Raw genomic sequence first — 25,176 nt, forward strand, 5'->3', positions numbered from 1 at the left:
ATATATATATATATAATTTTAGGAACAAAGTTTAAATGAATTTTATATAATTACTATGGATAAAATTATCATCACTTATACTGTACCTGAGCTCCATATATATATTTATCCAGCATTTTGCCTCCTATTGTTTGCCCCCCTACATCCCACACTTGAAGAGTAACATTCAAATTTCCTGAAAAAGAAAACGATACAGATATTGTGTAACCTGGAAAATTTAGATACAAAAAAAGTTTAAAATATATTATCACAGCAGGTAGTACAGCTCTAGCGTATCAACAGTAATAGCTTTTGACAATTATACAATAAATAGTAACTAAATTTCAACACAAAGATGACAGTATCATTTGGAAAAAAGTCACCTGTGTCCAGCTAAGTCATTAAGATGCAGTAAAACTATAGCTAAATATTAACGTATTTAATATAAAGATAAATGGAATTTCATTCCTGACTAGCAATTATGTAACATTTTTCACTGAGGAAACATGAAAACTTTACAGAAAAAGCTCAATGGCGTGGTACTTGGAACTGAGAGGTAATACAATTGATGCCAACTTAACCACATTATTTCATACTCTCTGTCCCTCTCCCATTCCAAATTTTGTTTACAAATCTAGAAGCAGGGAAAATCTGCACAGTAACTGTATTTTGGTAGTGATGCTCTTAGTACAAAACAGCTAAAGATTTATATAGCTGACACATTAAAAAATGGAAATACTGACACATATCTAAGTTGAGAATGCAAACTATGATTATTTCCTCCACCCACCACCCCAAACCAACTAAATTTGACACGATTTACTTAATTTCATCTTCAAAGAATCTGCACCAAGAGTAGGTCTTCCTTCCTACTCTAAAGTCTCTAAACTACGTTGAAACCGTTAACAGGTTTTCAAAAACAAAGTAACAAAAAAATCAGTGCAAATACAGAATATCCAATATCCTACAAGTTACACCTATTTCGCAAATTAATAACTCAGAAACCCACAGACTAAACATAAACAGCAGTATATGTCACCACATGCAAACAAACATATTCGTTTGGCTCATTTTGCGTGGTGAGAACTGTTCAAAACTATACAAATTACCTGGAAGCCCCAAAATCTGATACAGTAAAGTCTGATGAAAATTATTCTAATCTACATAGAACTCACACAATTTACATGTTAATTTACAATTCTACATACTCACAAATAATCGTAACTGCCTATAAATTTTATTCCTAGATTAAAAAAAAAAAAATTGCAACAAATTCCACATCACAACAATTGAGCCAAGTGAAAAAGAACCCAATATTTTGGGTTGCTAAAAAAGATATACTCTTAATTCAACTGTTTTATCTTATTAACAACCGGATTTTATACAATGTGATCCATTCAGATACCAATTTATAACACACTCACATTAGTTATGCAAGTGTGTGTGCTCCATGGAAATATATCACAGCACTCGGTGAATATAAACAGCAAAATAGAACTGTATAGTTGAATATATGCTACTTGTGGTATATTTAATACCACATTATGTTTTTATAATGCATCTTGCTTTAATCTGGTTAAAAGCACAGATTTCCTAAACTGCTACTTTGATGTCAAATATATAAAGATGAATGTGAGATAATCTATTCACAGTACATTTGAGCTACAGTGAGTTTTATCTACTACGAAGATAAAGAATTTCTACAGGGAGCTTAATAAATATATCATAAACACTCCAGTTCAATAAAGGCAACCTTCCACAGAATAAAGCGCTTATTTGTTTTGACAGTGCATATACTATGTATTAATTAATTATTTTTAAAGCTTAGAATGTAAGTGATTGAAAACAATGCAGGCAAGTCTTCCATAAAACATGCCGTGGATAAACTGGTCAATCCACAATCTGAAATGACTATGCATCCTCAGCGGGTAAGCAAACTAAACATGCTCAAACGCTCACCATGCTGCAGTATTCCACCTCTAACTGGTTGTATGTACTCTACTGGAAATTCACCATGTCATTCATGCCAGCTATTTGGAAAAAAAGCTTTATAAATATTACCACTTTCAAAATCAACAATTTTCAAGTGTTTAATTTTGTGTTCAAATGCTTTAAAAAGTTTCTAACTTCATTCTTCCTCCTAAGAGTAATAACCATGCACAGCGTACTGGGCTTAGTATCTGAACAACTGTATGAAATCATCTGAGAAACTTTAATGCAAGAAGTTAAATCAAATGGTCTAACAGTGACTGTTCAACTTAAAAATCTACTATTATGAACTATTCAGTAACAACACAAAAAAAGAAACTGGGGAAAAAAGGTTGGAATGTTCATTTAAGGTGAAGCAGTTCTTAAGTAAGACGTCACCAACTACTGAATTCATCCTGATCACCTCCAGTGCAAAATGATTCATTCTCCCTTTTTTTCAGTGAGGTCCTATAATATTTGGTTTGCGATCAGATTGATTTGAGGGGAGAAAGAAGGATGCTAGGATTACCTTGACCAAAGGAAAAACTCTGGACAATTTGCCTAGCAAATATTTGATTAACAACTATGATAGTAACACATGAAGTTTTCTGCAGAGTTTGAAATCTATTTTTTCACAGATTTAAGAGGAACATACAAACTGGAGAATGACAACAAAACAAAAATAAACCAAGCGCAGTAAGACAGTTCTGAAAAACAAGGTTAACATACCAATAAAAATAATTGAAGAATCCTATAAAAATAATATGTACTACTCTGATAAGGAACAAGAAAACACTAGCCCTTCTTTACTCTGTGGAAAATGCACACAGGTGTAAAGTTAAAATAACTAAGGCAACACAGTCCAGATATCTAGGCTGTTTCTGGTACGAACTGAAGCCACAGGGCTGATTCAGTAGTGGTTCTGCAGAAGTATACTTGGTGTGTTGGTTAACCTTACTTAAAGTGCTGCACAGTCAAGATGGAACTAAAAACACAAGTCTGCCCACTTTTTGCACTAACAACTTAAAAAAAAAAAACCTTTAACAGAAGAATCCTGTTTACTGGACTGTACCCACAACCTTCCTAAAAGTATTTGACTATGGCTCTGAAGAATCTCTATTAGCAGACCCTCTGACTAACAGATATGCTATTTAAGCAGTAAAATCTACACCGTGGTTGCATCCAGACTATACAAGATACAGCATCAATAAATATACTGAACCTGATTTGCGTTTGAAAAAATATTTTTAACAAGCTGCATGAAGAAAATTTGTCAACAGTTGAACACTCAAAGTCATATTGTTCAAAATTAATCAAAGGTTTTACTATTTGTATTAAACTATACTGTTTTATCATGCAAAATATTTTTGTTTTACTGCAAAACTGCAGCAGTTACTAAAACAACTGGAAAGAAATACAGATTTTATTTTTAAAAATAAAAAAAAGGAAAATAGTACTTTACAAGCTAAAATGCATTTTTAATGCAGCCTAATATAAACTTCTGTGCAATTCTAGAGATCAGTAATTTTAACTTCTGAAATCTCTGCTTGCATTTAAAAAAGAAAATTCAAATACTGAACCATAGTTATTAATCAGTGCTCCTACTAAATAAATGAAATAAAGGCTTTTTTTCCTACTTATATACACATTACAATTCTGTGCAGTGGTATGAATTAATATTTCAAGTAAACATAGCAACTCTGCAAACCCAGAACTAACCTAGAAATTAGAATTAAGTAATGCTTTTCATTCCAGTATTTAGCAATTTTATCTCCCTCCCTTTTCTCTTCCTTCCCTCTCACTCCCTACCACCAGTTTACCTATAAAACACAGAAATCCATATATACCTAAACACATATATAGGCACAGTCAAAACCAGAATGACTATCTAAAGAAAAACACTTCTCCTGAATATGAAGACATTCCTTGAAAGTTACTATTTTGTTAAAGATAAATGAGGAAAATAGATGTACAGACTTTGCTGTTGTTCTGGTGCTATTTTCATCTACATTCTGATTTCATTACAAAATAAACTAGAATAAATTAACACATCAATGAATCAATAGTTGATAATTTTCCAAATTTTCCACTCAACAAGAATATTTAGAATCCCAGTAATGTACTAATAGCTTCTGTATGCTTAACAGCTGGAAAAAAACTTTCAAAATACAAGTTCTCAGCATGCACACTGCATGATTTGTGTACACATTCCATTTGCAAGTACTGCTGTTAAGTATTATGCACACTGGTATTTTTAGAGCCATGAGGACGACAATAAAAAAATTATTCTGTTGATTTTATGGACAAATAAGCACTGAAATTTGGTACTTTATCACTCACCAGATACTAAAAAAGTACAGAAAAATGGCCAAATCAAAATAGTGAATGCAGGAATAGTCTGAAAAGATTATTCCGTTTCACTTAAGAAAATATATAAACATAATCAAGAAATTACTGGCAATGTAATTTTAACAAAATAAGTTCAAGAACTGTATGTATTTTCTTATAACTTCAGGTTATAACTAAAATGCTTCATTTCTGGGTTTGCTTCCCTTTCCACCCTCCACAAGAAAAAAAAGACAGAACTACAGAATTTGCATCAATTTTATCAAATCTTTACAAACAACTTTTAATAATTACACACACTTTTTCTAGCTTCTTCTGATTTCTGAAGCCAGAAGAAAATGCATTTAATAAAATACTTTCATACTCAGAAACTGAGCAACCATCAATCAATGAAAAGACTTATTTCAAACCCCCAATTGTTCGGAGACAAACTTCTACCAGTGACTATTCTTTTTTAATTATTTCTTTGCATTTTCCATGCAGTGTGCTGCAACTGGCATCTAAATAGTTTCTTTGCCGTCGTGAACTGAAACATCTTGAATGCTCAAACTGTATTTTTATGAGTGCCGAGGGACCCTAAATTTTAGTGGTCTATTAAATGCCAGCAATTTCATGCTGCCTTGCATAAAACAGCATTCACATATTAGAGCACTGCGATTCCATAGCTGCATTATGCTTCTCTTACACAACTCAAATACAAGTTGTGTATTTAATTTTAAAAAATATAAATTATTTCTTTCAAAGCACATATACTTTCTCAATTAATATGTTTAAAGTTCCATCTCATTGTTGCATGTTACACTATCCACATGGACAGTGAGTACACTCAAGTAGAGATAACAAAAATCATGAATACAGATAGCATTCCTTTTATTTTAATTCAGTGTTTTACTTAAAGATATACATCACAAATGTATAACCCTTTGTCACCTGGCAGGAACATACTAACAAAGTTTTCTCTGAATAACTAATTTACTTTGCCATAAAAAGCACTGTACTGAGCTTATTTAGTATACATTACTTTGAAGAATCTGTTTCTGCAAGTCTTACGGCTGCCAAACATTTTAGTGTCAGTTTTTATTCTCTTACCTGGCAATATTATCCTTTTCAAGAAGAAGTCCAGTCCTATGGTTTGTTTGTACTGTTTTCCAAATGTTTCTTGGGCAAAACGTGTGGCTAAGGATGTCTAAAACAGAACAATATCAAATTGTGATTTTAAACAGCAAAAAACTTGATGTCAAACCAGAAGTATGATATACAGTTAAGCACTTTTTCAATCAATGCATGTTGACAGTGTTCACAGATTTGGATTGACAAGCATTGCAGGCAACTTCAACATAATAAGAGGAGGTGACAAAGGCTACTAACTTATGCAAAAAGAAGCAAGATGCGTATTTCCTTTGTATTTCAAAGACACTGTGACATTCATATTACAAAAGATTACAGAGATTTAAATGAGGTATCATTAGTATGCTCAAATTGACACAAATCTAAGTGACCGTATCCATACCTGAAGAACTTACTATTTTTAAAAGCATTACTTTCCAAAATTAGGGTCTTTCCTTTGTACAGAATATCACGACCCTAGACCAATTTTCTAGGAAGAAACAGAGATCTGCACAGTGCAGAGTCCCACAGGGGCTCCAAATTGTGGCAGGATTCCTGCCACTGTACATCAAAGCTTCAGGATAAGGGGTTACATGAAGTCTAAGATAGGAAGAGTACTTTCTTTTACACAGAAAAAAAAAAAAAAAACAACTTAAGAATGCACATTTGCAGAATTATTCCTTTAAGCAGAACTTTGGAAACTTATTTCCTCAATTTCTATTTTGTGGATTTATGAAGTAGACCAATACACTGTTAACCTAATAATCAGCTTTTCCTACATACTGCTAAAGGATACACAACTAACCTTCATGAAGTAATGTAGCAAGGCATTTATATTCCTTCAATAGCAATTTCATTTCTCCATACAAGGGGGCGGGGGGGGGGAAGGAAAAGGAAAGAAAGAAAAAGTAAAGAATAAAAGCCCCACAATCTAAGGTTAAAAAAAAAAAAAAAAAAAAGGCAAGGAAAAAAAAAGAGAGATGCAATTATAAAGAATACAAAAGTTTCCGTTGTGGAAAAAAATAAATACTATATTAAAAATTAATGTTACCTATATAAAATACATCCTACATCAAATTACACTTACAAATGTCTTGTTGACATGACATCCGAAAACCTAACAACAAATTGCCAGAAAAAAAATTCTAAATATGACTTTACATATTTAGGGGAAAAAAAGCCTAACGGCCTCACAAAACCTTTACACTGTCTGAGAAAACTCAAAATGAGCAAGAATGATTTTTTTTGTCAGCTTTATGCTCATCGAGACCTGAAGAGATGGGTCACATCAATTGCTATTAGAAATTGTTGTTAGAGCACATTTAGTTAAAAATCCAATAGCAAAATAATGCCAATAGTTCTGAAAATGAGAACAGGCAAATTCTATTAATAGAATGGTTATAACAAAGATCTAAATTATGCTAATAATGTCAAATGTACACAGGAGGAAAAGGTAATTTACTCTTTTTTTGCATGAAAACATGACCATCAGAGCTCCAGCATTTAAGCTCTAGTATGAATAGGCAAACATTTATTCAACTATTAAATAACCTGTGAAGTAAATAACAGAAGACTTACTGTTTTCTTATTTCTAAATCTCAATTATATTCCTATCACTGTCATACATAGATAATAAATGGTATTTTGATATCAGATAACATGTTTAGAAAGCAATCAAAAAAAATCAGTTACAGACTATGGCAACGTTTTCATTTACTTTACTGAACTCAAGACCTGAGAGGATTAAAAATAAATAAATAAATAAATGGGGGGAAAGCGAGTAAACTAGAAATGGTATGAATATGCTTATATATTTACATCACTGTGTAAAGGGTAAAGACCACAGAGGATGAATCGGGAGAAGATTCATCTGCCTACAGCAATACTAACAATATGCACAAAATAAAATTCAATACAGATTTAGACTGTAGAACTGAAAAAGTCAGTAGAACTAATTCCTTTAGTCACAATAGTTAGCATGTCAAGATTACAAACACATTCTTTTTAATCTGTCATGTCCTTGAAGATGTAGATAAGAACATTTCAGGAATATATTCCTCTCCTTGTACATAAGAACAAGAACCTTGCAGGAATACACCAAATATTCCTCTCCCTGAAATTTTCATTTTCAGAAAAGTAACCAGTACCCAGAGCACAGATTAAAATGTCATCGGACTATATCATAGTGTTCTATATTCTCCAACACACTAATTTAGATCCTCATTAAATAAGCAACCACTCCCTTCTTGTTTTAAGGGCTCAGTAAATATTAGCTTTATCACTCTGTGACACTCAATATTCCCTGAGGGCTTCTAGGGGTGTTAGTAAAAATAAACAACACACATTCAATTAACAGCCAACCAATAAGAGCAGCAAGTAATCAACTGCATGGTAAAGTTCTCTTAAACAGTTTTCCTCTACCGTGCTCTTGAATGCAAAGGAATTTATAGCAGAAAATCATTGACTAACTCCTTTTTATTTTTTTTTTTCTAATAAATGTTAGACCTCAAGGAAGGTGTTGGATTACCAGACTAGAGTCCTCTATTTATTCACAGAACAAGCGTTTATCCACAAAATACTAAGAGCAACAGTTCAAACTTCTCCACAACAGTAAAAAAGAAGTTATGTCAATGCATATTCAAGTACCTCTACAATGCAAATACTCCAATCCTAAAATTTTTCTCTGCCATGCTTGCCATAAAAGATTCTGCATGACAGTTTTGCCTGTAAGGATATGTTGAGTATAATCCATGTAAAAGGTAACCAAAGTTAAATAATGGTTCAGTAGAACTGTAGCTGTAAAAATAAGTAAGTGATCAGTGAACATTTTATAAAAAGATTATGCGCCATGCATAAAATTTCAGCCATTAGAGATCAGAGGATCATAATGACATCAAGAAGTCCTCATTCCTTCACATCCCTACTAAGACAACCAGGCCACCAACTTTGATGGCAACTTTCCATTGGACCCAGTTTAGCAGGTTCACACATTTATCTTAAATACATGAAAGCAAATCTTTACATGCTGTTCTGAATAGCAATACACTGTTGACAGTTGGTGTTACAAACTCCCTCCTTTCAGACAAAAATATGCTTGTCTTTGGGTTCTAACAAAGAGCAATCAGGACAGCAGCAAAAATTAATACATAAAAACCACAGTATTCTAAGTGCAATATACAATGGGATATTTGGGGAGGTTTTTTGGAAACAAAGATGCAATTAAACTTCACAGGAGAGACAAGACAATTTCTTGCTTCTATTTTTCAGTGTCAACAACTCGCAGTATAAACTCCTGCCGTGCTGTTCCTAAACACCTATACACCAAGTAAATAGGAAAAAAAGCAAATTATTTATTAAATCAATTGAAAAGTCAATAAACTGAAATAAACTGAAAGTCAAACAGAAAAAACAATGATAGCTAGCTCTGACACTGACTGCTCACCAGGACAACACAGAAACTTGCAGACAAAACCCTGCCAATGACAATTCTTTGAGTAAAATCCTATGGAAGAAAGCTTTCAGAAAGCGATACCAAAGTTTAGTAACATAGTTGTAAGAAAGAGAAATTAAAATCAAAATTCAGTGGGATGCAAGCACATAGTTCTGAAGCCATGAGTTTTTCATTCACATACCAACTTTACCAGCCAATTGAGAATCCACTTTCCAAAAGGCAATATGTATCTATCCCTTCCCTCACTCCCTTCTAGATCGTCCATACCATTCTCCAAGCACGGCAACATTTATCTCTCTGTCATGTCCTATACCCACTGGCAAGAATTTTAAGACACACGAAAAGAAACACTAGGCTAAATCACGAAATTCTTTAATTAGCATAAAACCACATAAACATCCAACACAAAGAATTTCTCACTGAGAACAGTACAGTTGGGGAGGGGTGAGGGGTGGGGGTGTAGTATTTTGTAAACAAAGGAAGTAGTTCTGTCATCTGAAGCTAACTACTTATGAAACTTACTTCACTGAAAAGAGAAAATTATCAAGGCTTTTTTGACATTAGACATGGATCTACGAAGCTAGGCCAATCTGCACAGGACACAATGCAAGTTTCCACTTGCAAGACTGAACAGTAACAACAATGTTTTTGTCAACATTGATGAAGTTTTTGAGCCCACGTGTAATAACAAGACCCAGAATTGGCATAATGCTTAAAAATCTGGTATCCTAAAAAAATCCTAAAGCAAGCAGGCCATCACTCTGTTTTCCAGCCTACATTTTACCTCCTGCAAACTCCCACAACACATCGAGCTCTTTCGTTTTCATCATCTGTTATTAAGAGGAGAAGGAAACGGTAGGATGTTTCTGCTACCACACTTTAGTCCCAGCTGCAACAGGTGGCAGAAAGACAGGACCTCAGCTGCTTTGTTTCTCCTGCACACCTATTTTTCAGGACCTCCCTTTCCATGAATAGCTCCAAGACTTGCTTCCAGAAGCCCAAACCAATCTGGAACAGTACCAAATCAGAGTAGTTCTAGCTCAAATCAGTATCATTAGATACTTCAATATTAAGCCCATCTGTGCACAGCAAGAACAGAAATATCTGGATCACAGCATCACTTTTTTCAATCCAAACTAGTACTACTGGTTTATTTTAATGGAAAATCATTCTGGCTTGGGAAGAGTGGGTTGATTTAAAACCTAGATGCGTAAGGCTGCTGTGTGTATATATGCTCCTTCCTATAATCAAAATCAAAGAGCCAACTGTTATTAATAATTGCTGTTTATTTTCATCTCACATTGTCCCCACTTCCAATTTCTTTTCAGATTGTTTTCCTAGTTTGTCTAGTTCAATAATTCTATTATTATCTTCTTACTAACCAATCTTGTCTCTCAATTTTTTTCAATTTACCATTTCCTTAGCTTCTCTACTTTACCTTAATACTTTTTCAGATTCTACTCTGTCTCACTTCTCTCATTACTTCTTCCCTTTTTACTCGTCTCTTCCTAGAGCTTGCTCCAGCAGTGCTTATTCCTACCCTTAAAATTCTAAGTATTCAATTATTCATTCAACCACCGCAAAAGAAAGAATAGAAGCACAACATTCCTTCCTTGACTCACAGACGGAACAATTCCTAGCTAGTGGAAACACAAACATTACCCTTAGTTTGAACTGACACTGATTTTTTTTTAAACTGCTACCAAACCTCACACAGATACTGAAATCACATTGCTTCTAAACAACTAGCAAGGAAAAGAAAGCAAGTTTACACCTTCAGCCAGCTGACTCACAAAGATGTCAATTTTTTTCCCTGAAGAACTGAAGACCAGACAGCCTCAGCTGAGGTAAATTTTTTTTTTTCTTTTGTTTTGGCAGGTGGGGGACCAATGGAAAGAAGTCAAATGTGAACATCTCACACTAAACACAAGACGCAATATTTCAAAGATATATTCCATTATTTCCTACACTCCTCCTGCTCAATGATCCCAGTGATAGAGGAAGAGAAAAAACAGTGTCTTGCACAGTAAATAAGAGGCTAAGTATGCATGTGTGTAAAGACCAGCTGTGAACCAGATGTGAGGCAGGCTGTTTAGATTTGAAAACATATAGACATACATATGTTTCAACAAGTAAGCGGAACGAGTAGCCAACAAAGGAGAAGAACCTCAACAATTTAGTCTTCTGAGGTCCTTGAAATAGCACTAGGTACATTTTATTCTTCCATTCCATGACCCAATCATTTCTTTATTTCTACAAGATCTTACAATAAATCTATTATTGCAAGTGTCTGCTGCTAGGCCATCAGGATGGTTGGAAGAAGCCTCTATTACAGCATCATCTAGGGGGGACAGAAGGAAAAGCAGCCCACCACAGCATAGCTGCTGCTCATGCAAAATAAACTGCACTTGAAGCACGGGGTTTCTAGAGACAGCAGGAGATTCAGTGAGTGGCAGCTCCCGCGTGAGATCTAGGAACCAGCAGGAATATACATCAAAACTCAAGAACGCTTGAAAATCCATGTTTGGTGAGAGGTCTTGCCACAAGGTGCTGAACAGCAGTAGTGAAAGAATTCCTCAGTCTGAATGGAAAACTCCTGGGGAACACTACCAGTGAAACAGCACTTCAGCTGTCAATCCTGTGCATTTATTATGCTCTCATCACATAGTCGCCTTGGAATTGCCCATCTATTGACTCAGATGAATACAATACCATTCAGTCTAGGTTTAGAATCGCTGGAGACAAAAAAATGTTTTGTTTCTTCATAGAGCTCTGTCTGCATAAGCGAGCTTAAAACCATGCATGAACCTTCACTAAGAGCTTATTTCTATTAGTGACAGGCAGTTCATTTAAACCACCTCTAAGAATATGAACTGTGAGGCAGGCAGACTTTCTGCCTCCCAGCATTTTCAAAAGTTAGTGATACAGTAAAAACTGTATTCTTCGAATACACAATAAAATTACTATTTTCTGTTGTATCTCACAAAAGGATTCAGGCAACATACGGCAATAGATAGTTACTGTTCTTTACTATACACACGTGAACATATCTTAATGGGTAAGAAAGCAGCCTCTTTTGTCACCTTTGGTTTCACTTAGCCAAAATTTCTCTTTCAAAAAGACAACTTGTTCTTAAACAAACTTTTATAAACAGAACTTAATTTTGTTGATTATAGATAGAAAATAAAACCATAAAAGTCACAAACAACAAGTAAATTGATCCAGAATTGCCTTTCCAAACTCTGCAACAATAACTCGAATAGATGCAGACTGTTCTATCCACCTCAGGAGGTCATTAGCTCTGAAGGCGAAATGCAGAGAGCCTGGAGACCCAGCTACGCAACCGCCCCTGCCCGTCGTTTCGGCGGGAACCGCGAGTTCACGTGCTCGGCCCCGGCCCCGGTCCCCTCCCGGGCACTGCCGGCCACCGGGGGAGACCTGGGGCTATTCCGGCAAGTCCAGCCGAAGCACCAGTGCGCGGTCTGCAGCGCACGGGGGTCAGTGGGAAACTCCGTACCAGGCAGCACCACAGTAATTACGTGATTAGCCAGTCCTTTTATTAAGGCTCAGGAAAATGGGATTAAAGTCGTATTGTTGACCAAGCCTCTTCGGGTGCCGCGAGGGGAGGGAAACCGCGTTAGAGGGTTTCACTGCCGAGCACGGAGCGGACACAGGCGGCCTCAGAGCGAAGAGCCGCCGGCTGGGGAGCGGTGAGGGCCCGTCCCGGCTCTCCGCCACGCCGCCGCCCCACACACGCAGGGGAGACAACGGAGATGGAGAAGCGCAGGGCCGGGAGCGAAGGGGGAGCAGTCAGCCGGCGCCACGCCGCCGGCCAGCGCGACGGGCTGGAAGGCGCCGCGGGCTGCCCCCTCCTCGGCAGGAGGGCCGAGGGGCGCGCTGAGGGGGAAGGCCAGGGAGGGGGCTCGGGGCACCGCGGCGACGGAGAGGAGCGGGGCTTTACCGGCGAGGGCCAGCACTGACCTTGCCAGTGGTGCCGTCCCCCAGCACCACTAGCTTGAGCTGGCGGTCCGGACTCTCCTCCTCCTCCGAGTCCGACATGGTCCCTACGCCCCCGGCGGGGAAGGAGAAGAGGCGGAGGGCAGCCGGGAGGGACGGGGTGCAGGAGCGAGAAGGGGAAGGGGGAAAGGAGCGAGCGCCGCGCTCACAGAGCCGGCGACGCTGCAGAGGCCGGAGCCGCCATCTTCCTCGGTGCGCCCGTCGTCGCTATGGCCCGCGCGGGACGAAACCAAGGAGAGAGCGGCGGGAGGGGGAGAGGGCAGCTCGCGGCCGGGAGCTACAGCCGCACGTCCAACAGCCGCTGCGGGAGCAAGCAGGGGGCACCCGCGACGCCCTCGCTTCTCCCGCCCCCCCCGGCCGGGCGGATGGTTCGGGCCGCTCTCCGCTGCCGCAGCGGTGGTTCAGCCCCGGGTGACGCCCCGCGGTCACTAAGGAACGTGGCGGTCAGAGGGCGCGGGGCGGGGCGCGGGGCGGCGCCGCCATCCCCCGGCCGGCCGCAGGGCGGGCGGGGGCCCTCCCGGGACGGGCAGCTCCGGCGGGAGACCTGGAGGCTTGTAAAGGGAAAATAAAAACCGCGAAATTCCCTGAGAGTTCTCCTCTGAGAGCATAAAACCGGTCCTCTGCGGTGCTTCCTAGCGCAGGCGATCCGCTTCCACCGAGGGGCTGCATTTTCATTCCAGCTACATCCACCTCCGTGGCCAAGTCCCTTTCCTGGCTGGGCTTCTGCACAGCAACAAGATACGTTAATATTTTTAAAAGAAATGTGATAACAGAGAAAGCAAATACGATAGCAAGCACTGCACCGAGTCCAGCCTCATTTCCACACATTGCAGCTCAGCAGTTCTTGACAGCGCTTTGCCTAACTTTCTCCTAAACCTCCCAGATAGAGACACCACAGTTTCCTTATGCATTCTACTCAGAACTTTTCTATCCATATAGTCAATTAGTAAGAAAACCTGGTGACATAGCCCTAACTGAATTGTAAACCATTATTTTATTATGCACAATGACGGTGGAGAACAGTTTATAACCTCTTTTGCAGCACTTCCACGTATTTGGAAACTGTCAGTGTGTCTTCAGTCTGTCTTCTTTTCCATAGACTAAACAACTCCTCTTCGTTCAGTCTTTCCCTGTGTTGTCTTTTCTAGACTTCTGATTATTCTTGTTGCTTTCCCTTGGCCTCCCTCCACTTTCTTGAAGTGGTGTGCCAAGAACTGGATACAGTACTTTGGTTGAGGCCTTATGAGTACTGTGTAGAGTGGAAGTATTACTTCATGTGTCTTACGTATGAGACTCCTGTTTATATATCCCAGTATGATGTTTGCTTTCTTCACGGTATGACATTGCTGACTCATACTGTTTCTGATTTACTGAAAACCTCTGAATCCCCTCCTGTTATCAGAATTTCATACACTTTGAGGTTTTATTCCTGTTTAACTGTAGTGCTTTCTGCTTGTCCCCATTGAATTTCATTCTATATTTCAGGCTACTTGCACAACTTGTCAATATAATTTTATTTATAATCTTGTCCTCCAAAATGCATGCTATCCTTTCCAACTTGGTTATATTTGCATCTTCGAGAACCATATTCTGTATTCCAAAGTCATTACTAAAGATATCCAATAGTACCAGATCTCTGCAAGCCCCTATTTGACATACCCTTCCAGCATGGCAAGTGATAACAATTCTTTGGGCATAGTTTACACAATTGGAACACAAGAGACAGCTAAAACTATTTAAAGTATAGATGTACTTTAATAGATTCAATATCAAGCTAAGAATTTTTAGAACAACTTTATGTAATGCCTGAACAGAAATCACTCCTGTTTCAGTCTCTTTCAGCTTTTCTTTTTGAAATGTATGTCAGAAATTTCCAGTACACTGTTTTATTCAATCTTCAGCAGGATCAGGAAGATTCCTTATTACTCATGGATTCAAGTGTTTGCAGAATTGAGGCCAAATGCTTTCCCAATGACATTCTGAAAAAAAAAAAAAAAAAAAAAAAGGGGGGGGGGAGCAAAGACCATAATTTCTAATGGAAAACCAGACACACGTCTTTGTCACTTTCTTCATACTTCAAAACAAATTAAACATGTTACTCATCAACTGTTTTCCACTTCAAATCATCTTTTAGCCTAATTATACTGCAAGTTTTCTTCAGCAAGATCAGCATCACGGCTCAGCTGAACAACATTTCTTGGAAGGAAGAGCAACAGAGACAAACATTGAATTTTCCTTCGTGATTTCTGACATACTAAATGGTTGTACAATTGACATTAGACATTTAAAAGCTCCACATCTTGCATCAGGGCAGACGTGACTGATAAACCACTGTTGATGGAACTGTTCATATTCCTGCCAATTTTACCTCAATCACATTAAGAAAGAACAAGAAATATTAATTCAAAGCTTCCCAGAACTTTTGGGAGGACATGGGGTTCTATTCAACCCCCAAGATGAGAATTAAGGGGGTTTAGGCTGCATGTGCAAAAGCAGGGTGATCAGAGAGGAAGGTGCTCCAAGTCTCCAGGCTACATGTATTCTCATCTGAAATATGACAAAGTGTGTGTTATAATACACAACCCCAACATTAATTTTCTTCTTAGATTATATAAATTTTTCCTCCATAAATCACCTGAGCTTATTAAAAGTTAGCATCATCTTCTAAATGAGTGAACAGTATAGGAAGAACTGTTTCATCCTGAATATGGCATTCATGGGCTTAAAGTTGTCTTGAGGCTGTGTATCTGATCTACTTAAATAAGCACTTATATATTAAGGCATAATTTTGGAAATACTAAGAATACTTGATATGGATAAACATGCATGTTTGCTGTTGACTGCCAAGAAAGATGGGAAACTACCCCAGGAGACAGCATAGTAATGTAATTGGACAACTCAGCCCCCAAGAGCGTCCTTGCAGTTTTTAAGTGTATGGATGACAGGGATGTACTAAAATTGTTTTTTACTATATAAAAAATCAATGTACAAGATTAAAGCTGCCCAGTGGAGTTAATGCTTTGATTAACAATGAAACTACAAAATAGTGTTGTTTACCATTATTTCACTTTTACTAGCACAACAGAGCAAACAATCAGACTACAAATCTTTATACATCTGATTTGTCAGTGTTCAGCAAGCACATTAATGGTGTGGTGTGATTATTTTATATGGAGTGGTATGGTACCCTCTAGGGAGGTTTTCAAATTGCAGTGTTTTGTCATTGCAATCTTAACTAGTTTGTTATTTGCTAAATATGAACAACATTTTATAGATGAAAGGAAGCTAGTCTTGACCTGCTTGATACTTTACAGGTAAAGGAAATATATGAAGCATGTTGAAAAGCACTGGAATTAACAAACAGAGCACACTGCAGTCGAAAAAAAAAAAAAAATCATCGATGGCAGTATGCAAATAATTTGAAACTCTTCTGCATTTTTAGAATACTAAGAAAAAAATCCTTGAGCAGTACCTTTGAATAGAGCTTTCACTGAGAAATGCCGGAGTCACCCAGTGACACAGGAAATAAATACATAATGCTTAGTGAACAGTCAGTATTTTGATATTTGCTCTTTTGTTTTTCATTGTACTTTCTATATACTTTATATTATTTATGAAGAAATTTCACTGGTAATCCACTGGTAATTGAGAGCACCAATGATAAGTGAGATGGCAACAGTTGAAAAATTCCCATATTTTATTTAGTCTCCAAATAAGAAAGTAATTGTATCCCCATTCTCTGTCAAGTTTTGGCCTATTATTTTGCTTGAGCATTTTCTACTGAATTAAATTGACTTCTTAATATGTGAAAATAAATGGTATAGACAGTTTCCTATCACTGTACTTCAGAAGAAGGCAGGGAAGAGCTATATGACTTAATTTCAATTTCCTAAACCAGTAATTCTTGATCAGTGGAGTCTTGGGTGTTTGAAAACACCTTGCAGGAGTCCATGGAAGGTTGCTGAGAAAAGCAAACCAGAAGGCTTAGATTTAGCCTACATGGATTTTCACTTTCAATTGTGGACTTCTAAGAGTCTGTAAGACTGATTGTTCTATGCTGTTTGTTTGATTGTTCTATGACTGTTCTATGCCACTACTAAATCTTCCACCTTTATCAGATTGGCAGTGAGTTTAAGAAATATTTTCACTTGGTTTGGTTCTTCATCTTCTGATTATCACTGAAGTTGTTCCAGTTCAGTTTTAGCTGAAAAGGCTCGAGTCTTTGAAGGCTTGGCAGCTCTCCCTAAGTGGGATCACTACAACTGCTGAATGAGTTTTGAGGGGACAGAGGTAATGGAATGTGACAGGAGGAACCAGAGAGGTTTAGGAGAGGAGACAGGCAGTGGTGGAGGGGTCGGAGGTTTTATGTAGGGAGGGAAGTGGGGCTAGAAGGGTTAAGTGGGTGTTGTAGGAAGCTGGTGCTGGGAAAGATCTATGGGAATTTCTGAAGGTCAGAGACAAGTGTGGGAGTCTCTTAAAATTCACTGTCCCGAAGTCCACTCATCCTGTGCAACACATTCCTCCCTCATGGGAGACAGAGACACGTACCCAGCTCACTCCTCATCTGGGTCAAAAGGAACTTTTCTTCCTGGGACCTGCTTATTTCTGTGTCTCTCTTGGATGCCACCAGTTCCCTCCCTCACATCTTCCCCCACATGCTCCTGGTCGCATTTTTCAGTGCAAGCCATTGCTTTTCATTTCTGCTCACGTTTCGAGCTGGCAATCAGAAATACTGTATTTTTTCCCGCCATTTTGTTCCAGTTTCATTAGAAAGCAATTGTTGGTAATCAGTTTCAGTTTGAAGAAGAAATAGCACAGTTGCAGCTGTGTTTCCTTTCCCCCCTTGTTCTTAAGTTACCCTGATTAAATAGTTGTGGCACACACAGTCTACTATGTTTGCAAATGCAAATTGTACAAATGCAAACTAGACCTTTGTGAATGTGTAAATTGTATAGAACACAGTGTAAGGTTGCATTTCCTACATGCAGGTATCTACAAAAAAGCCAAAAACCACTACCTACATAGGAAGTATGTGTATGCTTCTCCCAGGCTCTGAGAAGAGGTGCAAATCAAGCTTAAATGTGAAAATCTGGGCTGACAGAAAAAGGAATGGCATGTGTGAGAGCCTGCAACCTTTTTGCCATCCTCCTCAGGAATGCAGGGTCGTTAGCTCGGGAGTCATCTGTGCCTGTCCTCTTCGGTGCTTGATGGAAACAACACATTTCAGGGTGATCAACGAGAGCTGTGTCCTCTGTTACCAATACAAGCCATTCTTTTAACTTATGTTCTTTCTTCCTGTGCTTATACAAACACAGGGATTTCCTTTTGTGTTTCATTCATATTAATTTTTCTATTTTAAGTCTCTGTAGCTGGGATCCGTAGATGCTCCTCTTCTTCAAGGTGGAAATTGCCATTACATCTGCTCAAACAAGGTAAGTGTCCTTCTTGAAAGGAAAAAGAAAATGCTGGGGGGGGGGGGGGGGGGGGGAAGTGAAATTTGCATTTTAAAAATAAATAAGAGATTTACTTGCATTATTGGGTTGATTTTGCCACTCGGCTCTGGAGCAGAGTAGAAAGCAGCTGTTACTTTTAATTGCACGAGAAATGTGCAAATAAAAACCGAACTGTTTCTGCTTCATCAGTATCATCTCTAATGTCTTTACCAGATAGTCTTTTCTTCTGCACTGCTTGATTACTGTGCTTTGAGTCAGACTCAGTGATTAATGCTGCCGACTAGACTGACAACTGAGTGGAAATGGTAAATAATCACTTGGGTTTGTACATGTAAAAAACAGTTCCTACTAAAGTTGGAAATCCTTGCTTTTGGAAGGGCATTCTTCCATCTTGCTTCCTGCTTACCTAAGGTCATTTAAGGAATAACTGCTTTAAGTGCTTGTGATTACAGTGATGTAAATGTCTCTGGCCCAGACACTGCAGTGAACAAGACTTTCCACACAGGAATATGGTTAAAATGAAGGCCGCAACTTTTATGAACTACATTGCCTAATAAAACAGGGAGGAACCACTAGCCAGCTGTTCCCCACAAACTACCCAGTAAAACAGGACCAGTGAGGTTCACCAAGCACAAGACTATAGAGGCCAAGCTAAATGTTTAAGAGAAGTCTAACCGCATCCTCCTCCCTCAGAAGTGACCAAGTAATGTGGTCCCAAACAAAATATCACCTTCTAAGCTGTCTGTACTGGGGAGAGGAGAGGAGAGTAAAGTAAGTAGAAGTTTTTTTCTTTGTGTAAGGTGCTGAATTTCCCCTGCGTTGTGAAAAGGGAATAGCTAACTGACACCTGGCTGGTATTTAAGACATGAACAGTAGTTCTGGCCACAGCTAACATGAAAAACCCACATTGGAAACTTTCTCTCCGGTTGTGTGAATGCACAAACAAGTTCTCTGGTCTTTCCACTAGATGAATGTACTAGTAAAGCCACACCACATTTTCAGTGTGGTAAACACTTTTTCTCACTATTGTAGGAAAGCACACTAGCCAAATCAGAGTAGAAAATCCAGCAACAATCAGGCTAAATGACAGCAATAACTGTTAGAGAAAGGATCAAAAAGACCTTTGGAAGAACTAATTTATAGAAGAGACAACTGGAATTCACGTGAAGTAAATCTAACTTTTACTGAGCAGATCACACAAATTGGAAATTTCCCACTCGAACAGACAGGATCACTGGGAACTCCTGTTCCTTGTCTCCAAACTACAATGCTTGTTAGAATAATGGAGAAAGCTGTTTTTCTCACAGTGTTCGTCTGTTACCAGTCCAACAAAAATCCATTAATTTCTTCTTCCTTTTATAACAACAAGGAAAATAATTCTTTGATCATTTTCTAGCATCTAGGACTGCAGGTTTGGAAGGACCCACCCAAATCAGTGGTGTCCTGTTGTTGAATTCCTGAAGAAAGACATCAGGTTCCATCACAAAAGCAGGAAAGTCATTTGCCCCCTGCGTTCTTGCTGGAAGCTTGTTCTAGAGCCCAGTGGTTTGACTCTGTGTGGTAAATTGACCCCACCTGGCAGATAAGCTCCTGCCCAGTCTCTTGTTCACTCTCCCTCAGCAGGATAGGGGAGAGAATCAGAAGGGCAAAAGCAAGAAATGAAGGCTGAGATAATGACAGTTTAATAAGTGAAACAAAGCTATGCACACAAGCAAAGCAAAAAAGGGAATTCATTCACTATTTCTCATCAGCAGGTAGATGTTTGGATGCTTCCTGGGAGGCTGAGGACAAATGCCGTAACCTCAAATGTCCCCCTTCCTCCTCCTTTCCCTCAGCTTTTATTACTGAGTGCTACAATTGCATTTGCTTTTTTTCACAATCACATTTCCAATAGATCTAGTAGCCATCTCATTCTCTTCTTAAATTGTTAGCTATAACTTCTCTTAAAGATTTAGTTACTGGTTTCCAAGTGTATGACCTTGCACTTTATGTGGCTGAATCTTATCCCACATCAAGTGTTTCAGACCAAAGAGTTATCCCGTTCTTTTGGCCCAATATTTTGAGCCTCTTCTGTAGCTTTCCAACATCCTCTCACTGATTTATCAGCCCAGTCCTGCTTTTAGTGGGCAGCTCATAAAGAAATGCATTACATGAGATTGCACCTGAAGTTTGTCGTTGAGGTATCCCATCCCCTGCAACCTAATACTTCTTTCAGTAATATCCATCATCATTTTCCCTTTATCTAGTTCTCCCGTCTTCACTTTATCTACTAATTTCCACCTTTCGGACTTAATGAGTAGCTACTCTCTATCAAGAAAGTCCACATAGATGATATCTATCTGTGGTGGATTGACCCTAGTTGAACACCAGATGCCCACCAAAGCCACTCTATCACTCCTCTCCTCAGCTGGACAGGGAAGAGAAAATATAGTGAAAGGCTCGTGCGTCGAGGTAAGAACAGGGAGATCGCTCAGCAATTACTGTCACAGTCAAAACAGACTCCACTTGGGAAAATTAGTTTAATTTATTACCAGTCAAATCAGAGTAGGATAATGAGAAATAAAAACAAATCTTGAAAACACCTTCCCCCCACCCCTTCCTTCTTCCCAGACTTTTCTCTTGATTTTCTCTACCTCCTTCCCCCCCTAGCAGTACAGGGGGACAGAGAATGGGGGTTACCATCAGTTCATCACACGTTGTTCCTGCCACTCCTTCCTCCTCAGGGGGAGGAGGACTCACATTCTTTCCCCATTCCAGCTGGGGTCCCTCCCACAGGAGACAGTCCTCCATTAACTTCTCTGACATGAGTCCGTCCCACAGGCTGCAGCTCTTCATGAACTGCCCCAGCGTGGGTCCCTGCCATGGGCTGCAGCCCTTCAGGCACAGACTGCTCCAGTGTGGGTCCCCCTCGGGGTCACAAGTCCTGCCAGCAAACCTGCTCCAGCGTGGGCTCCTCTCTCCCCATGGGTCCTGCCAGGAGCTGCTCCAGCACAGGCTGCCCACGGGGTCACAGCCTCCTTTGGGCATCCACCTGCTGTGGCGTGGGGCCCTCCCCGGGCTGCAGGTGCAATCTGCTCCCCCGTTACCCCCCTGGGTGTAGGGCACAGCTGCCTCACCGTGGGCTGTGCCACGGGCTGCTGGGGAACCTGCTCCGGTGCCTGGAGCACCTCCTGCCCCTCCCGCTTCACTGGCCTGAGTGTCTGCAGAGTGGTTTCTCGCACATATCCTCACTCCTGTCTTCGGCTGCAGTTGCACAGGTTTTTATCCCCCTTCTTAAATACATTGTCATGGAGACACATCATGTCATCACCGTCACTGATGGGCTCGGCCTTGGCCAGCGGTGGCTCCATCTTGGAGCCGTCTGGCATTGCCTGTATTGGACATAGGGGAAGCTTCCAGAAGCTTCTCACAGAAGCCACCCCTGTACCCCCCCTCTACCAAAACCTTGCCGTGCAAACACAATACACTACCATATTGCCCTTGCCTAAAAAATCTTTCAGCAAAGAAAACTGTCACATTAATCTGACACATGAAGTAAATCTGTGTTGCAATGTATCCTATTTTCCATTTGCCTGAAGGTCCTTATTAATTATTCTTTTTCACACTGAATATGAGAAATCCCTTGGATGTACATCAGTAAATGCCTTTATATAATCTATCAATCTGTGAAGATACAATCTACTTGTGAACAATTCACAAGAAGACAAACTCAATTTTCTGAAAAAAATATTAATTGCAAGTGATTTTCAAGACTCCCATGATAGTGAATATAGCCCTTCCAGCATTTTTATGATCAGCCTCTCCAACAATAATCATTTGCTATTGATCTCCATCCAAGGAACTGCACATACATGAGTTGAATGAGTCTTGACATGGGAAACCCACTGCAATCCCCCTTTTTGCCAAGTCTAACTAACTGACCTGCTCAAAATCATATATGATGTCAGCCTCAAAGGCAAGATTAGAGCTCAGGGTTTCCTACCTCAGTCTCTCAAAAAAATACATTTATCTCCAACACTAAACTGCAGATGTTATAGTCATGATTGTTATGCCTAAACACGCAGTACTGTGTTCACTGCAGCACATACCAACCATGCTTTCAGTGTGCTCAAACCTAATTAGTTCCCCAGACTCCTAGACTTTATTTTACTAGTCTCTGTATAGCATAGAAAAATATTCTGGGTTGTGATCCACTTGGCAAAACTTGAATCCCTATTCCAGGAGCTTTTTTCCAGAAAGGGATCTCTCCAGACTTTGAATTATTTTGGTCATGCATCTGCATAGCTCTTCAAGAAGCTCCCATACTGCATGGGAAAAAAAAAAATTACCAGTCCAATTACAAAAGGACTCAGATGTGAACAGACAAGACCCTACTACTCCTCCATTCCTTCACTGCTCAGCCTCCTTGTCTGTAAGTATCCTGACAGATTGAAAGTACTGATAATCCAGTACAATCATCTGTCATATTCGATAAAATTGTCTCATTGTTTCTTGGTTCTCTCCTATGATTATGGCAGGGATTTTTTAATCTCTAGATTGCAATTTGCAACTTTTAAGGAACAAATATGATCTATTTGCTAGACCTCTGTACATCTCCTAGTGAATTGAGCTCCTGACTGCAGATTGATTATAGCTGCTGTGAATAGACAAGCAGTACAGTCAGGTGTATAATTCAGTCTGGAATTACTCGGCTGGATGCACACTCTACTGTGAAACTTTCATGGGAGAGGTAACTTTGCACTAACTGCAGACACCCTAGCCTGATTTTCTTGAGTAGGCAGCCATTCCTGTCCAAAACTAATTTGAAATGTCTGTAAGGTGTTGTCTAGTAGCCTCCTACTCATCTATGTACCACTGTTAGAGACTATGTAGGAGACAGGGCAAGAGAGGATGAAGGCTAGTGTCAACATCCACAAACCATCCAGCCATTCATCAGCTGTACTATTTCAGTGTGACATGTCAACAAATTAAGGCAAAGATGACTGAAGTATTAACTTCCCCAGTGTACTTTGCCAGAAAATGATCCCTATTTGAATACCTGAATGTAACATGTCTTAATCAGCTTTGAAATGTCTGTTGTGCCCGACAGGCATTGGTGTCACTACCCACTGTGGCAGAGGGCTCTGACTCACGTTCAGAGAGCAAACAGCTGCAGCCGTTCATGATGTTACCATCCCCACCCCCTCCGTTATTCGCTACCACACCTCTGCCCACGGTTACTGCCACAGCAAGAAATTTGTCAGAATGAACGTGCGCCCACTCCTCACCCACACCACAGCCTTATGCCTTTGCATGAACTCGTCTTCATCAGTCACTTAAGCCATGACATGAGCAGTGAGGTCAGGCACAAATCCCTGCTGCCTCTTCAGCTACTGTGACATCCAGCAAACCGGAGAGCTGATGTCCTGGCATCACAGCCTGATTCAGCAGCTGGCCTGTCATAGCTCTGATAAACATACTTTCTCGGATATTATTGATATTATTTAACACAGTAAAGCTCACAGCTCGGAGATAATGTGTCTCAGCTGAAATGAAAAAGGGCTAGAATTTCAGATACTTTTCCTGTCCATCTTTCTTATTGCACATGACAAACTAAAATCAGAACTAACTGCCAGAAATCCGTAAGTGAGTATGACCAGCAGAATTACATATCTGGGGTAAATGATTTTTAAAACCCTACTTTGTATTGATTTTCTTCTGATGTGGTATCAAAAGTTATGACTCACCCAAAATGCTTTTGCCTAGCACTAGCCTATATGCTCCCAAACTAATTTCCTCTCAGGAAATTTTACATCTTTGAGGGCGGTTCATTTATCTCTGCCAAAACTATAGGCGTTCTTGAAGGAGCTGGAGTAGCTTTACAGCATTATGGCATATATTTATGGCTTTATCTCAGATCTATGTTTAGCCAAACTACAGAGATATATTAGCAACCCAGTAAATACAGGAAATAGTAAGGAAGAGATAGTTAGGAGAGGAACACCAGAAAAAATTGAAAGCAACAACTGTGACAGAATTTGCACATCTAAATCCGTACTCAAGTAGACAAAGATGAAACCTTCCAATTAAGGCTTTGAGAAGATGCAACTGTTACTAATGAGAGATTAGATATTATTTTCAGTGACTTGAAGTTTCCACCACATATCCTTTTAGCATCTAGTAGTGGATCAGATCCTGTTGGTTTTACTTTACTCAGGCAAAATTCCTGCTGGTTAGTAACAGACTAAAATTCATGTTCAGCTGGCAATATATTAAATGAATTGAGAGCTGGCATATCTTATTACACAGACCTGATGAAATACTATGAAAAGTACACATCTAGAGTACCATGAGAACCAAGATTCAGACTTGTGATTAGATGTGCTGGCTCTTTAATCTTTCCCACCATGCAAGACAATTTGAAATGTTTGGAGTGATTTTCTATGTTTACTGGTAATGAGAGTGTACATTTTAGAAGAAAATATGATATTTGAGTTGTAGTGTGCCTTTTAAATGGACAAATGTACACTCACACCCACAGACATGCACGCTGACATATGTATCTGTGACTGCTGGAGCACATCAAGTGAAGTGGCTGGATTTTACATCCCCACTGGCAAACACAAGCCTGTTGGATGCTGTGCAATCCTGTCACTTCACTTTGGTGCTTCAGTGGCAGCTGTAATCTTCTGAAAAAAAAAAAAAAAAAAAAAAGTCTCATAAATGTCTGAGCTGTTTGGCCAAGTTCCTGCAATCCTTTGCCTACACAAAACTACCTTCTCCTCAAGCTCTGTTATCCATTAAAACTTTACCGGAGATCTCCACTGACCTTACTTTGTCATGCAAGAACTTTTAAAAAAATATTTCCTGCTAGAT

The 25,176-nt window shown here is 39.3% G+C and overlaps 1 protein-coding gene across 3 annotated transcripts in view; it reads right to left on the reverse strand.

Annotated features, from left to right (window-relative positions):
• RAB28 (RAB28, member RAS oncogene family) overlaps positions 1-13,230 on the reverse strand; it is a 71,228-nt gene extending 57,998 nt beyond the window's left edge. Inside the window, exons 1-3 of one of the 3 annotated variants that reach the window (XM_074904534.1) lie at positions 12,833-13,227; positions 5,383-5,479; positions 87-175 (exon numbers count right to left, since the gene is read on the reverse strand). In XM_074904534.1, coding sequence (XP_074760635.1) covers positions 87-175; positions 5,383-5,479; positions 12,833-12,910 — 264 coding nt within the window. In that variant the 5' untranslated portion in view covers positions 12,911-13,227. Of the gene's footprint in view, positions 1-86; positions 176-5,382; positions 5,480-12,832 lie in introns of all 3 variants that reach the window. The other 2 variants (XM_074904533.1, XM_074904535.1) reach the window with 2 other exon arrangements.
• Between the last annotated feature and the right edge of the window lie 11,946 nt (positions 13,231-25,176).

The sequence above is a fragment of the Athene noctua genome, chromosome 4 (genome assembly GCF_965140245.1).
Source record: "Athene noctua chromosome 4, bAthNoc1.hap1.1, whole genome shotgun sequence".
In the NCBI taxonomy this organism is placed as follows: domain Eukaryota; kingdom Metazoa; phylum Chordata; class Aves; order Strigiformes; family Strigidae; genus Athene; species Athene noctua.